This window comes from Somniosus microcephalus, chromosome 8 (assembly GCF_052327205.1).
Source record: "Somniosus microcephalus isolate GS21.2 chromosome 8, FLI_Smic_1.0, whole genome shotgun sequence".
Classification (NCBI taxonomy): domain Eukaryota; kingdom Metazoa; phylum Chordata; class Chondrichthyes; order Squaliformes; family Somniosidae; genus Somniosus; species Somniosus microcephalus.
In genome coordinates this window covers 44,269,501-44,287,709 of record NC_140994.1, presented here as the reverse complement: position 1 = coordinate 44,287,709, position 18,209 = coordinate 44,269,501, and the positions used below count along the sequence as shown (strand labels likewise).

Sequence of the window (18,209 nt, the reverse complement as noted above, 5' to 3'; positions counted from 1 at the left end):
CCTTCCCCCTCACGGAAGAGGCGTGCGCGGCCTTCTCCCTCATTAAGGGAGACATAGCCAAGGCCACAATGCACGCAGTGGATGAGTCAATCCCCTTCCAAGTGGAGAGCGATGCATCCGACTTCGCCCTAGCCGCTACCCTTAACCAGGAGGGTAGGCCGGTAGCCTTCTTCTCAAGGACCCTACAGGGCCCCGAGACCCGACACTCGTCGGTCGAGAAGGAAGCCCAGGCAATTGTGGAGGCAGTACGGCGCTGGAGGCACTACTTGGCAGGCAAACGATTTACCCTCCTCACCGACCAACGCTCGGTTGCCTTCATGTTTAATAACAAGCTGAGGGGCAAGATCAAGAACGACAAAATCTTGAGGTGGAGAATCGAGCTTTCCACCTATGATTATGAGATCTTGTACCGGCCCGGTAAACTGAACGACCCCCCTGATGCTCTTTCACGCATTACATGCGCCAGCGCGCAAAGTGATAGACTTCAGACCCTCCACAATGACCTCTGCCACCCCGGAGTCACCAGACTCTACCATTTCATTAAGGCCCGCAACCTGCCATACTCCATCGAGGAGGTCAGGACCATGACCAGGAACTGCCAGATCTGTGCTGAGTGCAAACCGCACTTCTATAAGCCGGACAGAGCAAGCCTGATCAAGGCCACCCGCCCCTTCGAGCGTCTGAGCATCGACTTCAAGGGGCCCCTACCGTCATCCGACCGTAATGTGTACTTCCTCAACATCGTTGATGAGTACTCCCGTTTCCCCTTTGCCTTCCCCTGCCCAGACATGACCAGTAACACGGTCATTAAATGCCTGAACAAACTCTTCGCCTTGTTCGGGTTCCCGAACTATATACATAGTGACCGGGGCGCCTCCTTCATGAGCGAGGAACTCCGTCAGTTCCTATTGGAGAGGGGTATTGCAGCAAGCAGGACCACCAGCTACAACCCCCGAGGGAACGGCCAGGTGGAAAGAGAGAACGCGACGGTATGGAAGGCCACCCTCTTAGCCTTAAAGTCTAAGGGCCTCCCAACCTCCCGCTGGCAAGAGGTCCTCCCGATTGCGCTGCACTCCATCCGGTCACTACTTTGCACTGCCATTAACACCACCCCCCATGCTCGAATGTTTGTCTTCCCCAGGAAGTCGACTACGGGAACCACCCTACCAACCTGGCTGACCTCTCCGGGACCCGTCTTGCTGCGAAAGCACGTGAGGGCCCATAAAACGGACCCCCTGGTCGAGAAGGTGAACCTCCTGCACGCCAACCCCCAGTACGCCTATGTGGCTTACCCAGACGGACGGGAGGACACTGTCTCCTTACGAGACCTCGCACCCTCACCCCCCCCTCCCAACCCCCCGAGTCCAGCCGAGGTAGACGGCATGCCGGAACCCCACGAGCCTTTGCCGACTACGCAGACACCAGCTTTAACACCGGATAATGTAACACCGCCGCTGCGACGATCGGAGAGGCTAACGAAGCCTCCGGACAGACTGACATACCAGAGCTGGTAATACACTTCACCCCGCCGGACTCTAATCTAAACAAGGGGTGAATGTGGTAAACCACTGTTATAGTTATCACTCTATATTGTTCTCACTGTTCTCACTGTCACATCACTACACGAGGTCGCCTCTTGTCGCACTGTTATACCTGGGCTGACCACCTCCGACTCCGCCCATTACCTGCCCAGGTATAAAGGTAGCTGACTGGCTAGTATTCCTCCCTGTTGGATCGGATCACCCACGAGGGTGGGCTCTGTTATTTAGCCAATAAAAACCTTCAGTTACGTTCTTAACTCGTCACCTTTTATTGGACTAATTGATAGGCATATCAATGACTGTCAATATCACTTCTGGTGGTAAATTCCAGAAGTGGTGGCAGGTAGAGAGGAGTTGGCAGAACAGCTCTGTGCCTAATTTTTCTGCCCTGCCCAGGAAGCCAGAGGACAATTACTATCCCCACAAAGTTTTTATGGACTCAATTAAAAAGAATAATTAAATTGTTTTGTGTGATTGTGTTGGATTTAACAATAGAAAGATATAATTTAATCTTGAATCATTTCCATATGCATCTGATGCCAGGGTTTGTCAGTGACGATGTATTCAATGAGCTGTTTATAAACCTGCAATGTATGGGGCCATGATTCTAACTGTTTCATGCTTTTGCTTTTCTACAGTGTGCTTTTTGCTGAAAACTACACAGAGACACACTACCTGCTTGATGGCAGTGCCGTCACAAACACACGGAATCATACGGTAAGTAATTGAAATCCCTTGTAAATAATAAACCCACATTACAGTGTTTTAAGTACAGTTGCTGAACTAGACAAACCTGTGTCAGTGCTGTCAATCAAGAGATATTCATGTTAATCAATTAAATCCACCATAGCTCACAATCATAATCTATTTTTAAACCTTGTTAATCTCTAATCTACTAATTGTGCACAGGCTCAGAGTTTACGTGAAAAACAAAGGGTCAGATGTTTAAATTGAGGGGTGCTTGGCACTCGAACTTGCATGCCTGTGTAAGTTTCAATTGATCCTGTTTGAGCCACCACATCAATTACTTCATGGAAATGAAGAATTCACTCTCGAGCAGATAAAAAATGATTTACCCACCCTTGGCCTTGCTTGAGCTGCGCTTCATGGCTGGCTGCTGGCATTTGTGGAGCTCGTGTTGGTTGAGGCCATCCTGCTGTCGCAATGAAAAGACTTAAAAGAGTGGGGCAAAAGTGAACATTGATCTAAAAAATAAACTTTTCTGATTTAGAAGTCACATAATGCAGTTTATTTTCATTGGCTGTTAATAAATCCTCTTTATTTCTGTTTTTACTCGTAACACCCTTGGAGAAACTTGATTCTGCTTCATTCCAAATGTTGGTTGATAAATGAGACAGGATTACTTGGAGCAGTCACATAAATTGTATGTGCTGTTTGAGTATCGAGACTTTTTTTTTTCTAAAGCAGTGTTGGTTTGACACATCACTGCTGTATTTAAGATGTCCAGAGTTGAATTTAGCGGGTAAGTGCACTGCGTGCTGTGGTACTAAGCCACACAGGGTGTGAACACTGATCCAGGTTGACTTCGATGATCTCAGCTGACTTCACTGCCCCTGGGCTAGGGAGAGGGGAAAATCAGGCCGCATTCCTACTTCTGATCACTTTTTGGTGACCTCTGCTTGAAAAATGCTCTTGTGTGTACAATCAGCGAGGAAAGGTTTCACCTCAGCTGTGATGGCTTCCACGGACAAATACCCTCCTGACACTGCCACACATGCAGAATGGTCATCTGAGTGAGGTGCTGAAGGATAGCCAATGCCAGTTAAATTGTAGCCCAGGAAGAGTTAGCAGGTCCGATTTCACAAATGCTCATTATTGATGGTCAGAAAATCATGAGATCTGCACCCAAGATTTCCTAATATGTATAGCTGTCAGGTGTGACTCTCTGCTGTGTTTCAGCCCTAACATCTTCAGCCCAAGGAGGGAAGAAAATTGGAACAAAAATAAGTAAATAAAAAAGAGTTGAAAATTCCTTCAGCTTTTACTTCATCTGTTGCCTATGCCTGACTTAAAAAAAAAATGTTTACCTCACATTTATCCATTATGGATTATGTGTTGGAGTAGGGGTATAAAAAAAAGACTTATATTTATATAGCGCCTTTCACAACCTCAGGACGTCCCAAAGCGCTTTACTGCCAATGAAGTACTTTTGAAGTGGAGTCACTGTTGTAATGTAGGAAACGCAGCAGCCAATCTGCACACAGCAAGCTCCCACAAACAGCAATGTGATAATGACCAGATAATCTGTTTTGTTATGTTGATTGAGGGATAAATATTGGCCAGGACACCAGGGGTAACTCCCCCGCTCTTCTTCGAAACAGTGCCATAGAATCTTTTACGCCCACCTGAGAGAGCAGACGGGGCCTCGGTTTAACATCTCATCCAAAAGACGGCATCTCAGACATTGCAGCACTCTCTCAGCACTGGAGTGTCAGCCTAGATTTTTGTGCTCAAGTCTCTGGAGTGGAACTTGAACCCACCACCTACTGACTCAGAGGCAAGAGTGCTACCCACTGAGCCACGGCGGACAGCAGCCAACCTGCAGCCCCAAGGCCACATGTGTTGGAGTAGGTGTATCTAGTCTGCAACCCCAGTGCTACATGTGTTGGAGTAGGTATATCCAGCCTGCAGCTCCAGTGCCACATGTGTTGGAGTAGTTGTATCCAGCCTGCAGCCCCAGGGCCACATGTGTTGGAGTAGGTGTATCCAGCCTGCAGCCACAGTGCCACATGTGTTGGAGTAGGTGTATCCAGCCTGCAGCCCCAGTGCCACATGTGTTGGAGTAGGTGTATCCAGCCTGCAGCCCCAGTGCCACATGTGTTGGAGTAGGTGTATCTAGTCTGCAACCCCAGTGCTACATGTGTTGGAGTAGGTGTATCCAGCCTGCAGCTCCAGTGCCACATGTGTTGGAGTAGGTGTATCCAGCCTGCAGCCACAGTGCCACATGTGTTGGAGTAGGTGTATCCAGCCTGCAGCCACAGTGCCACATGTGCTGGAGTAGGTGTATCCAGCCTGCAGCCACAGTGCCACATGTGTTGGAGTAGGTGTATCCAGCCTGCAGCCCCAGTGCCACATGTGTTGGAGTAGGTGTATCCAGCCTGCAGCCCCAGTGCCACATGTGTTGGAGTAGGTGTATCCAGCCTGCAGCCCCAGTACCACATGTATTGGAGTAGGTGTATCCAGCCTGCAACCCCAGTGCCACACGTGCCCGCTTCCCCAGCCCCAGCCCATAGAATGTGGCCATCGAAGCCCAGGTAACTCACTCCTATGTACACTTATATATTTCTATTTTTTTTTGGCACTGTTGCTTCGTTGGTGGATAAGTTTTCAATCTGACCACCAAGATCTGTTGATATTAATTCAAATTGAGAATTAATTGGATTATGAAAATAAACTTTACATGTGGCCCCAAGGCTGCATGGTATGCAGTTATGAATGGAAGACCTTGGCTAACTCTGCACTGGAACATTATATTTCATGAAATAAATGCTTGGAAGGAGAAATGCTTTATGATATAAATTAAAAATCTGTGAGATTTTAATGGGATACTATTCCTGAGCAATCTAACTTTTAAAAAAGTTAATGTTTTTAGTAGTAAAAATTCTTACAGATATACAGTACTGAATGCTAGGTTTTTAACCCCAAATGTATTGTGGCAGAAAGAAGTCAACAACACAATAGATCATAGAAAAAAAAATTCATTTTCATCATATCACTTTTCCTCCTTTTGGATTCGGTAGTCGTGAATGCCTCTGACACGACACTCATGAGGACTGATTCCTGACTTGACAGCACATTGATGTTCCTATTTTGCAAGCAATTATGATATCCATATTGTACCCTTGCGGGAAATCCATTGCAACTGATGCAGTCATTCACCTGGCTCAACATGACACTGATGCCCCTGTCCAGTGTGTCAGTGTGGGCTGTGAAAGCTCAAGAATAATCTGGACTCACTAGCAAAGGGCCTGCACAGAGAACAGCTTTGCAAAAGCATTTCAAGTATGAATGGACCAGATCACTTCTTTGGGTTTCATCTTGAGCCATCTAGGCTCTACGCTCTTGAATGCCCTCCCTAAGCCTCTCTGTCTCTCCACCTTCCCCTCTTCCTTTAAGGCCCGCCTCAAAGTTCACCTCTTTGATCAAGCTTTTCATCATCTATGCTAATATCTCCTTCTTTGGCTCAGTATCGATTTTTGTCTGTGCTGCTGTGAAGCTCCCTGGGACATTTTTCTATGTTAAAGGTGCTATATAAATGCAAGTTGTTGTTGATGTCAAATTAGTTAATGGCACTGCTATATTGGGAATTAATCTACTATAATAACTGGCTAGCCCAAGGTACCTATTTTTTGGTTGTGGGATTTACCCAATATATAATGGCATTCACCCTTTCCTGTTTAGGCCTTTATTTCTCCCCACCCACACTGAGACCTGAGAACAATAGGCAAGAAATCCTGCTTTATTCTGAGGCGAGATTCTGGTACTGGGGCAGCGGAGGAGAAGGAATTTAGGGTGGAACCTATTCCTGCCTGGTTTCCACCTATTACACAATTCTGTGGTAACTTCCAATTAAGAATTAAGGAGAGGCAGGTGCTTTTTCTGCCTATACACCCCCTTGCCCCCTCTCCCCCAGTCCTGACACTTGAGGGCCTGTCTGGTGGGATGCCTGGTTCTCCTCGAATTTCCTGCAGTTACACCACCGACATGGCCAGCGGAAAGTATGCCTGTAGGAAGCAGATTCACTTGCTGTACAGGGCTGTTTGTGGGCTCCACAGTGCCATATTCAAATGAGAATCATTCCCTGGGAGATCAAATGCTCTGAGGATATGGGTTCAAATCCCACCACGGCAGCTGGTGGAATTTAAATTCAATTCAATTTAATTCTGGAATTAAATGTTAGTCTTAGTAATGGCGACCATGATACCATTGTCGATTGTTGCAAAAACCCATCTGGTTCACTAATGTCCTTTAGGGAAGGAAATCTGCCGTCCTTACCTGGTCTGGCCTACATGTGACTCCAGACCCACAGCAATGTGGTTGACTCTTAATGCCCTCTGAAATGGCCTAGCAAGCCACTCAGTTGTAAACAACCGCTACGAAAAACAATAAGAATAAAACCGGACAGACCACCCGGCATCGACCTCGGCACCGGAAACGACAATGACAACGGCAAACCCAGCCCTGTCGACCCTGCAAAGTCCTCCTTACCAACATCTGGGGGCTTGTGCCAAAATTGGGAGAGCTGTCCCACAGACTAGTCAAGCAACAGCCTAACATAGTCATAATTACCAAATCATACCTTACAACCAATGTCCCAGACACCACCATCACCATCCCTGGGTATGTCCTGTCCCACCGGCAGGACAGACCCACCAGAGGTGGTGGCACCGTGGTATACAGTAGGGAGGGAGTAGCCCTGGGAGTCCTCAACATTGACTCAGGACCATGGCATCAAGTCAAACATGGGCAAGGAAACCTCCTGCTAATTACCACCTACCGCCCTCCCTCAGCTGATGAATCAGTACTCCTTCATGTTGAACACCGATTGGAAGAAGCACTGAGAGTAGCAAGGGCACAAAATGTCCTCTGGGTGGGGGACTATGTCCATCACCAAGAGTGGCTCGGTAGCACCACAACTGACCGAGCTGGCCGAGTCCTAAAGGACATAGCTGCCAGACTGGGTCTGCGACAGGTGGTGAGGGAACCAACAAGAGGGAAAAACCTACTTGATCTCATCCTCACCAATCTACCTGTTGCAGATGCATCTGTCCATGACAGTATTGGTGGAAGTGACCACCGCACAGTCCTTGTGGAGACGAAGTCCCGTCTTCATGTTGAGGATACCCTCCACCGTGTTGTGTGGCACTACCACCGTGCTAAATGGGACAGATTTCGAACAGATCTGGCAACTCAAAACTGGGCATCCATGAGGCGCTGTGGGCCATCAGCAGCAGCAGAATTGTATTCAACCACAATCTGTAACTTCATGGCCTGGCATATCCCTCACTCTACCATTACCATCAAGCCGGGAGATCAACTCTGGTTTAACGAAGAGTGCAGGAGAGCATGCCAGGAACAGCACCAGGCATACCAAAAAATGAGGTGTCAACCTGGTGAGGCTACAACACAGGACTACTTGCATGCCAAACAACGGAAGCAACATGCGATAGACAGAGCTAAGCGATCTCACAACCATCGGATCAAATCAAAGCTCTGCAGTCCTGCCACATCCAGTCGTGAGTGGTGGTGGACAATTAAACAGTTAACAGGAGGAGGAGGCTCCAAAAATATCCCCATCCTCAATGGTGGTGGAGCCCAGCACGTGAGTGCAAAAAACAAGGCTGAAGCATTTGCAACTATCTTCAGCCAGAAGTGCCGAGTGGATGATCCATCTTGGCCTCCTCCTGAGGTCCCCAGCATCACAGATGCCAGTCTTCAGCCCATTCAATTCACTCCACGTGATGTCAAGAAACGGCTGAAGACACTGGATACTGCAAAGGCTATGGGCCCTGACAACATTCCGGCAATAGTACTGAAGACTTGTGCTCCAGAACTAGCTGCGCCCCTAGCCAAGCTGTTCCAGTACAGCTACAACACTGGCATCTACCCGGCAATGTGGAAAATTGCCCAAGTATGTCCTGTCTACAAAAAGCAGGACAAATCCGACCCGGCCAATTACTGTCCCATCAGTCTACTCTCAATCATCAGCAAAGTGATGGAAGGTGTCGTCGACAGTGCTATCAAGCGGCACTTACTGAGCAATAACCTGCTAACTGACGCCCAGTTTGGGTTCCGCCAGGGCCACTCAGCTCCTGACCTCATTACAGCCTTGGTCCAAACATGGACAAAAGAGCTGAACTCAAGAGGTGAGGTGAGGGTGACTGCCCTTGACATCAAGGCAGCATCTGATCGAGTGTGGCATCAAGGAGCCCTAGCAAAACTGAAGTCAATGGGAATCAAGGGGAAAACTCTCCATTGGTTGAATTCATACCTAGCACAAAGGAAGTTGGTTGTGGTTGTTGGAGGTCATTCATCTCAATCACATGACATCACTGCAGGAGTTCCTCAGGGCAGTGTCCTAGGCCCAACCATCTTCAGCTGTTTCATCAATGACCTTCCCTCCATCATAAGGTCAGAAGTGGGGATGTTCGCTGATGATTGCACACTGTTCAGCACCATTTGAGACTCGTTAGATACTGACGCAGTCCGTGTCCATATGCAGCAAGACCTGGACAACATTCAGACTTGGGCTGACAAGTGGCAAGTAACATTCGCACCACACAAGTGCCAGGCAATGACCATCTCCAACAAGCGAGACTCTAACCATCTCCCCTTGACATTCAATGGCATTACCATCGCTGAATCCCCCACTATCAACATCCTGGGGGTTACCATTGATCAGAAACTGAACTGGACCAGCCATATAAATACTGTGGCTACAAGAGCAGGCCAGAGGCTGGGAATTCTGCAGCGAGTGTCTCACCTCCTGACTCCCCAAAGCCTTTCCACCATCTACAAGGCACAAGTCAGGAGTGTGATGGAATACTCTCCACTTGCCTGGATGAGTGCAGCTCCAACAACACTCAAGAAGCTCGACACCGTTCAGGATAAAGCAGCCCGCTTGATTGGCACTCCATCCACCACCTTCAACATTCACTCCCTCCACCACCAGCGCACTGTGGCTGCAGTGTGTACCATCTACAAGATGCACTGCAGCAACTCGCCAAAGCTCCTTCAACAGCACCTTCCAAACCCGCGACCCCTACCACTTAGAAGGACAAGGGCAGCAAACGCATGGGAACATCACCACCTACAAGTTCCCCTCCAAGCCACACACCATCCTGACTTGGACCTGTATCGCTGTTCCTTCACTGTCGCTGGGCCAAAATCCTGGAACTCCCTTCCTAACAGCATTGTGGGTGTACCTACACCATATGGACTGCAGTGGTTCAAGAAGGTAGCTCACCACCATTTTCTCAAGGGCAATTAGGGATGGGCACTAAATGCAGGCCTAGCCAGCGACGCCCACATCCCATCAATGAATAAAAATTAAAAAAATTACCATTTGAATAATGGTGCCCACCTTCCTACACTTCCCAATTTGGTGTCATCCGCAAATTGTGAAATTGTATTTCTGATTCTCAAGTCCAAATCGTTAATATAAATTGTGAACAACAGTGGTCCCAGCAACGATCCCTTTGGAGCACCACATCCCACCTTTTGCCAGTCTGAGTAGCAGCCCTTAATCCCTACTCTCTGCTCTTTGTTTTGTAGCTCTAGGCACTGGTTGTTCCGCACCAGGTGTGATTGTACTAATAATAGTGTATGTTATAAATCTCATCATCATAAAGAAACTACTCATGAAATAACACTGGACGGCCAGCTGGTGGCGCCATCCAAGGAGTATAAATACTCGTGCATGGGCCCAGCTTGCCCAGGGACATTTTGTAAGACAGGAACTGGTGAAGTACAACTAGACCTCCATGTTCTGAAACAAGTTGATTAAAGCCTTGCTTTATACTCAAACCAAGTGCATAGTGAGTTTTATTATGTCAGTGTACACTCTGTATCATGTAATCTTTTGGTGGGCCGCCCGTTCATTGAGACTGGGTGTAGGAATGTTGCCAGTTTCCTTGCCTCAAGTGCCGTCGCACACCCAGCAGTGCCGTGCCTCACAACCAGATTCAGTCTTGCAGATTAGCCCAGGCCCTTCTCCTAGACCAACATTTGCTTGCACTGTGCCCCACTGTTATAGTTGGGTTATCTGAAATCTCTGGCAGCACCTCTCGAGATCTAAATTGCAGTGCACTGCCTGGTTCCCGAGGGTGGGGACTCACAGCCTGGTAGATTAGTCTCTCCGCTTCCCCACCCACCCTCCCTTCGCAGCCTGACATGTTACCTGATATTGTTAACAGTTCTCTCTCCTCAGGTACTGTCCCCCTCTCCCTCAAATCTGCCATCATCACCCCTCTCCTCAAAAAACCAACCCTTGACCCCTCTGTACTTGCAAACTACCGCCCCATCTCCAACCACCCTATCTCCAACCACCCTTTCCTCTCCAAAGTCCTTGAGCGTGTTGTCACCTCTCAAATCCATGCCTATCTTTCCCGCAACTCCATGTTTGAATCCCTCCAATCAGGTTTTCGCCCTTGCCACAGTACCAAAACAGCTCTCATCAAAGTCACAAATGACATCCTTTGTGATTGTGACAAAGGTAAACATTCCCTCCTCGTCCTTCTTGACTTGTCTTCAGGCTTTGACATGGTTGACCACTCCATCCATTCTTATCTAATCGTAGCCAGAGAATCACCTGCAAAGGCTTCTCCCACTCCCGCATCGTTACCTCTGATGTCCCCCAAGGATCTATCCTTGGTCCCCTCCTATTTCTCATCTACATGTTGCCCCTTGGCGACATCATCCAAAAACACAGCGTTAGTTTCCACATGTACGCTGATGACACCCAGCTCTACCTCACTACCACTTCTCTCGACCCCTCCATGGACTCTAAATTGTCAGACTGCTTGTCCAACATCAGGTTCTGATGAGCAGAAATTTTCTCCAATTAAATATTGGGAAGACCGAAGCCATTGTTTTCAGTCCCCGCCACAAACTCCGTTCCCTAGCCACTGACTCCATCCCTCTCCCTAACATCTGTCTGAGGCTGAATCACATTGTTCGCAACCTTGGTGTCATATTTGACCCTGAAATGAGCTTCTGACCACATATCCACAGCATAACTAAGACCACCTATTTCCACCTCCGTAACATCGCCCATCTCCACCCTTGCCTCAGCTCATCCGCTGCTGAAACACTTATCCATGCCTTTGTCACCTTTAGACTTGACTATTCCAACGCACTCCTGTCTGGCCTCCCACATTCTACCCTACGTAAATTTGAGGTGATCCAAAACTCGCTGCCCATGTCCTAACTTGTACCAAGTCCCATTCATCCATCACCCCTGTGCGCGCTGACCTACATTGGCTCCCGGTTAAGCAACGCCTCGATTTCAAAATTTTCATCCCTGTTTTCAAATCCCTCCATGGCCTCGCCCCTCCCTATCTCTGTAATCTCCTCCAGCCCCACAACCCCCGAGATATCTGCGCTCTTCTAATTCTGCCCCTTTGAGCATCCCTGATTATAATCGCTCAACCATTGGTGGCCGTGCCTTCTGTTGCCTAGGCCCTAAGCTCTGGAATTCCCTGCATAAACTTCTCCGCTTCTCTCTTTCCTCCTTTAAGATGTATCTTAAAACCTACCTCTTTGACCAAGCTTTTGGTCACCTGCCCTAATTTCTCCTTCTGCGGCTCGGTGTCAAAGTTTTTGTCTTATAATACTCCTGTGAAGCGCCTTGGGACGTTTTACTACGTTAAAGGTGCTATATAAATACAAGTTGGTTTTGTCATTGTTGTTGTTGACTGATGGATCAAATCTGACTGCCCATTTGGCCACTGGGACCCACAAAGTAATCCACTCACTCGTCCAACTACCTGAGGATCTTGCAACTCCTGCTCAATTAACAATATCCTTAGATTCGCTTCCAGAAATTGATCCCTTAACATTAGTTGACACAGGCCCTTATAACCTGTTACATTCTCCCAGTCTAGCCACAATTTCCAAATTTCCTCCATCTCTATGACTAATTCTATTTAAGTACATATGAGTTTTTACCTGCAGCCAATCTGGTTAATTCTAGCTGCCTGTCTATATCTTTCGGAGGCTGCGTCAATATTTGTTTTTATTGCTATTGCTCAACTTACTTTAAATTTTAAAAGTTTGACTAGCCAGTTGGTCTGAGTGATATTCTAATCCCACATTTTACTGCCACCACTGTTAAATGTCTTTTATTTAGATGCTTAACTGAGACACCTAACCTGGTAATTTTTGCTGGTTCAAAACCTCAGACCAAGTCCCTCACTTCCTATGAACTGGGACTTGTCTTTACCTGCCCAATATCTAGGCTATTTCTATTGAACCCAGGGTTGGGGGGGGGGGGGGGGGTGGGGGATGGTGGGGTCGTACAGAAAACCCTTGTCACTGTATTTCGTCCTACTGGTTATATCACATTTGCCATCTGATCTTCCTTGGCTTTAGAAGGCAGGGAAATAAATACTTCACTAGACCATGGTTTAAGATAAAATCTGCCAAAAAGACTTATTAAACAGTAAATGGATAAATCAACAGTAGCAGTGATGCACTGTAGATTTACAACAGTTGCAGGTTTAACTATCTTTTTTAGGAAGACAGAAAATGACAAGCAGCAGTGACGGCTGTGCTAAACTTCAATGTGAACTGAATCTGGCACAAGGTCCCTGAATATGAACCTATGCGACAGTTCACTGCTGAACTGTACAAAGTCTGTCTGGCCTATCTACCTCTCTCTATTGGTTTCAGACAGACTAAATCAATTGGAAGAGGTTGCGCTATGGGACTAAGTTTTCTTTTTTAATCCTGCCGGGAATGAAAAGTGATTGCGCAAAATGGTGTGAAAATGGGTTGGTGAGACCGACTGCCACCTCGCCGCACCAGAGGTAAAGTGGGGCCCAGCCTTCCTGCCCATTTCCTCCCCCCACCGCCTGTCTCAGAGACTGCTGGTCTCTGGGATCACCTGATGGAAGATGGCGTTGGCCTGGTTAGCAGCATCAAGACCCAAAAATTCTTCAAATGGGGAGGAGAGGACTTAATACAGCCCTCATCTCTCGATCCATTTCTGGCCTGGCGTCTCACCTGTTTAGGCCTCGGTCTCAGCCTCCTCTTCTGATGCTGCAGTGTTCACACTACAGCCCTACTGGGATTTTCCTTGGTGGCAGTGTAGGGCTTCCTCTTGGTGTCTGTCGTACACGTGAAATAATCCCCAACCCAGGAAACTGGGACAGGGTTGTGGTGGTGTTGGGCGGGGGGGGGGGTGGGGGGATGGTGCGTGGGGGAGTCCTGGCTTGCCATAACACTGCCACAAAGAGGAGAACCCAACCCATACTTTCAAAATAGAATGAGAGTCAAAGGAAGTTTAAATATGTGTCACTTGAAGTCGAACAAAGCTGCCAATCAAACACATATTCAAACATAATCCACAGGATGTTTGAATTTTAATTGAATGCCGTTGCCCTCTCCCATTTGGACACCTGCTGCCGATATGCCTGTTCTGGGGCAATTGTATAATCAATAAAAACCAACACTATTTTGTGTGAGTGAATATCAGTTTTAACCCTGCATGTACCATGACAGAAAGAAAGATATGACATAGACACAAATCCTTCAATTTTGTCACACTGAGGTTTTTTAACTTCAAAGACCAACTTTTTCATCTGGCTGTGGGTGTTTCATCCCTCATGACACTGCGCTGTTGCAAATCATTGATATCACTTCTGTTTTTGCTGCAATGATTAGAAATCCTGCTGGAGTGCGACAGTATAAATCACCACTTTTACTGTACACCTATAAAAATAATTGGTTGGGCAAATAAAATGCCCAGTATGGAATCCGCATTTGCATCTGAGTAGCATCAGTAAACATTGGTGGCAGCAGTGAGCCTATGAAAGAAGCTCAGTGGGGGCACAGGAGAAGTTTATTTTTTAGCGCCTGCAATTGATTTCTAGTTTATTGTTGGGCAAAATGAAGTTGATTTGCCTTGGTGTGTAGTTCTGATCCAAAAATTGTGATTTACCTAAATCATAATTTGTATTTTGCAAACGAAGAAGGCCAAAGCTAGAGATTAGAGTGAGTTATGAAGCTTTCTGTAGGCTAAAACATTCAACAGTTATCAGTTACTACCAGCAAACCAGTGAATAATTGCGTGTGTTTTAAAGTATTAATGAGTAGCCACTTTAATTCTCCATAACGTTAGTGCTAAGAAATTGAACCTTTTTTTTCCAATTGTTTCACCTGCTATTGAAATGTATTATCTCCAAATTAGATATAGGATCAGCTCAGGTACAGATTTGGTCGACTCAACCTCAGAAGCTATTCCTATTACACCGCCATGACAATTCCATTTCCTACAGTAGACCTCCTTATTGAGCTTTCTAATTTAGGCTCATGTATTTCTCTTTATCAGCAAAAGAGTTACTAACCGTAGAGCAGAAATTTCAGCCTGCCCTGTGGGCTGGGGAGAAGCAGGTGTTTGTTTTGCCTGCCTGTTCCCCACATTCCAGCAGGAGTTTGGGAGAAATGTCTGGAAGCATTCCTAGACTGGGCTACCATGGGACTCCTACCAGATGTGTCTCTGATAGAAGACATATAACTTCCACTGAGCCTGAGAGCAACAGTAGGTCCTGTTCTGGACCTAGTGAAGATCCCAACAAGTGCATAATCCAATGGAGTGGCCCTACTCTCCTGCTGAAAAGTTTAGAAAACATCTCTCACCTTAATCTTCAGGTCAGTCCGGCCTCTAATTCTTTCTCCGGGAACGGTAAAATTCTGCTCTGAGTTTCCACTGCCTCCGTGGGGCAGTGGCCTCTGTTGTATCGTTATATCCGTGGGTGCTGCCTCCATTATGTACATGACACTAGCCCTGGGATTTGGAACAGGGTCACACTGAAAGCATAGAAACGGGTGGAAGTTCAGCACCACCACACTGCAGCACACTGTGGGATTTCTCCCCTTCGATCTTTTGTAGAATTTAATACTTGTCAATTGAAATAGCAGGTGCATGTAAATGGACAATTTCATGAAACCTGATTTTGTTAGCAGAGACAGAAAATCAGGAGACACCTGCAGTGATGCTGCTTCGTGTATTTCAAGTAGTTAAATAGCCACTTAACACGTAAAACCAACATAAAGTTCTGTAATCCATCTGAGAAGTATGCAATACTTACACAAAATGGAAAAGCAATCCTGAATTACTCAAGACTCAGGAGGAGAAAGCGCTAACTTTTGAAATAACAACAGAAAATGCTGGAAAAACTCAGCAGGCCAGGCAATATCCGTGGAGAGAAAATAGTCAACGGCCCCGATTTTCGGCTTGTGTGGGGAATGGTCGGATTTCCCCGAATGTGGGGTTTCTGACACACATAAAAAAGTGTCAGCCAGCTCCACGCAATTTTCCCTCAAGTGGCCAATTAATTCCCAGCATGTGGGAAGCCTTGCTAATTGTCCAATTCGAGTCAGAAATCCCCACAGTATGATGTCATCATTCGTGGTGCTTTCAAGGTCCATAGCAAGCACTGCATCCTCTGAAGGCTTCCAAACGAACCATACAGGATGGCAGAGGAGCCTGCAGCAGCTGTGGGCAGTGCCAGACCCCGAGCTGCCTCCAAATTCGACGAGGCTTCACTGCAGGCATTATTGGATGGGGTTGGGCCCACAGGGAGGTCATCTTCCCTAGGTCAGGGAGGAAGAGGCCTCCCACTGAGACCAATGCTGCATGGATGCAGGTGTCAGCGGATGCCAACTCGTTGGGAGTCACCAGAAGAACCTTGGCATTACATCTCTATCTCCTCCCTTTACTCCCCCGCAGTACCATCCAGAGCCCCCATCCTCACTGTGGAGGAGGAAGAGGCTGTGCAGCCAGACTCCTCAGAGGAAGCTCCAACCTCTGAGGGCGCAGCGTCAGCAGAAGTAAGCGCACCCAGCACCAGCGCAGACACTCACACCTCGGGGGGACCTTCGGGACATAGAGTAGAGTTGTCACCCGGTGTTTCACAGCTCACAAGTGAGCCTCAGCAGATTCTGGAGACAGGGACAGCAGTGGAGAGTCCTAGTCGGAGGGCGCAGGGCTCTGCCAGCTCAGCTCAGCTGTGCTGCATCTCGACCCACTGCCTCTGAGTCCATCCGCAAGAGAAGAGGTGATGGATCTCCATGCACAGATGCAGGAGTCTCTGGCAGGTTTTGTCTCCAGGGTCGCTGCGAGTGTGGAGCGAATGGAGGAGTCCATAACGATCATGAGCAGAGCATTTGTGGAGTCATTGGCGCATGAACGCATCACCATGGAAAGGTTGGCAACCTCCATGCAGGAGATAACTCGCCAGGGTACGGAAAACATGGTGAGTGCTCATAAGAGAATGACATCTCTTGAGGAGCATTGGCCATCTGTTGAACAGAGAAACCAGATCTTCATGGAAGTCCTTCTGAGTAGGACTGCCAGTGCAGAAACGGGTCCCACTGGCCCCCTAAAGCGCAGCAAGGTGCTCTCAAGCCACTTCCAAGCGCTGGCCCCTTCTGGCCTGTGCAGCCTGGTGCTCCTGCTGCTCATCCTGCTTTTCCTGATTCTGCTGCTGCCGCCTCTGCTGTTGGAGATCCTCTAATGCCAGGAAGGGAAGGTACCTAAGGCCTCCCATGCTTCTGGCAGATGCCTCCGTTGAGGAGGTGCTGAGTTAGAGTGGTGAAAGGGGCTTCCCAGGAGCTCACACTGGAGAAGTGTGTGAGGCTCCAACTTTCTACAGCTGCTCCTAAGGCTTCAAAAAGTTCCCCCACGCCTTGATCAACAAGGTCCTGCAGCCTGCAAAGGCTGCCTATTTAAATCTCTTCAGCCCTCAGCGACCTGCTGCTGCAAGCAAGCAAGCCAGCTGTTTTCACACCAGCTCTCATCGGCGGGGTTCCCCGCAGGCGTGTTTCATGTGGGGAAAGCCCCAAAGTCGCAACGGCCCCGGAAAATCTTCCTTAACAAGGTGATCATTGGTGATTAGTGCTCCGACGAGCAGTCCCGCCAGCAGCGGCCGGGACTGAACCGGGTGACGGAGAAACGGTGGTCCGAAAGTCGGACGGGGCGGGGGTCCCAACCCGCTTTTTCTGCGATTTTCGGACCCCGGCTGCATGAAAAGCCGCCCGACGGCTGCCAGATAATCGGGGCCAACGTTTCGGGTCAAACCCTTTGGGCTGGATTTTGCTACGGGGGCGGGTTGGGGTCGTGTTCCCCACATTTCGTGTTTCCCACACGAATCCTGAACGATGTGGGAAATTGATGCAATTTTGATTTTATAGCCCAATTGATTCCCCACGTGTGGGAACCCCTAGCCGGAGAGCTTTTCAGGTGGGAAGTTCGCCTCCGATGACATCATCACTGCTGCTTCATTTAAGGGCTTCCACAAGCCTTGCTCACTTCAGCAGACTGCCAAGCTTCTGGCCCTGGCAGCTGCTGCTACCATCATCAATCATGGCGACACATCGGAGTAAGGCATCCCCCAGATTTGACGAGGCAGCCCTCCAGGCATTGGTGGAGGGAGCGACAGAGAGCAGGGAGGTGCTCTTCCCCTCCTCGGGGAGGAAGAAGCCACCCCAGCAAACCAAGGCTGTGTGGCTGAGGGTGGCAGAGCAGGTGAACGCCAGCTCGAATACCAGCAGAACATGGATCCAGTGTCGGAAACGCTTCCATGACCTGCGCACTGGAAAAGTGAGTATGATGTTCCCATCACTCTTAATCTGATCCCCATTGCCTTTCCTCACCAGCTCTCAGCTTTACCAATCTCTTCCTCCACATCCCACTTGACACTGACATCCATGCACCCTTTCCCACTCCCTCTCTCTCTATGGTCACATTCACCTAACTAATGGACTATGCAGCCCTCACACTCCCTATCACTGTCATGCTATGAAAACAACTTACATCACATATGGAGGGCCCTTGGTCTTGCCATCTCACTCCATCTTTCTCTCCTTCTAAGCATCTATGCCATCGATTCTCTACACTCACTCCTTCATTCTCGCTCAAACTCC

At 48.1% G+C, this 18,209-nt stretch overlaps 1 protein-coding gene across 5 annotated transcripts in view; it reads left to right on the top strand.

Annotated features, from left to right (window-relative positions):
- Positions 1-18,209, top strand: part of adam12a (ADAM metallopeptidase domain 12a) — a 432,297-nt gene that overhangs the window by 221,342 nt on the left and 192,746 nt on the right. For all 5 annotated transcript variants that reach the window (XM_085994669.1, XM_085994672.1, XM_085994668.1 and 2 more), the window contains exon 4: positions 2,180-2,258. In XM_085994669.1, the coding sequence (XP_085850795.1) occupies positions 2,180-2,258 (79 nt within the window). The remainder of the gene's footprint in view (positions 1-2,179; positions 2,259-18,209) is intronic.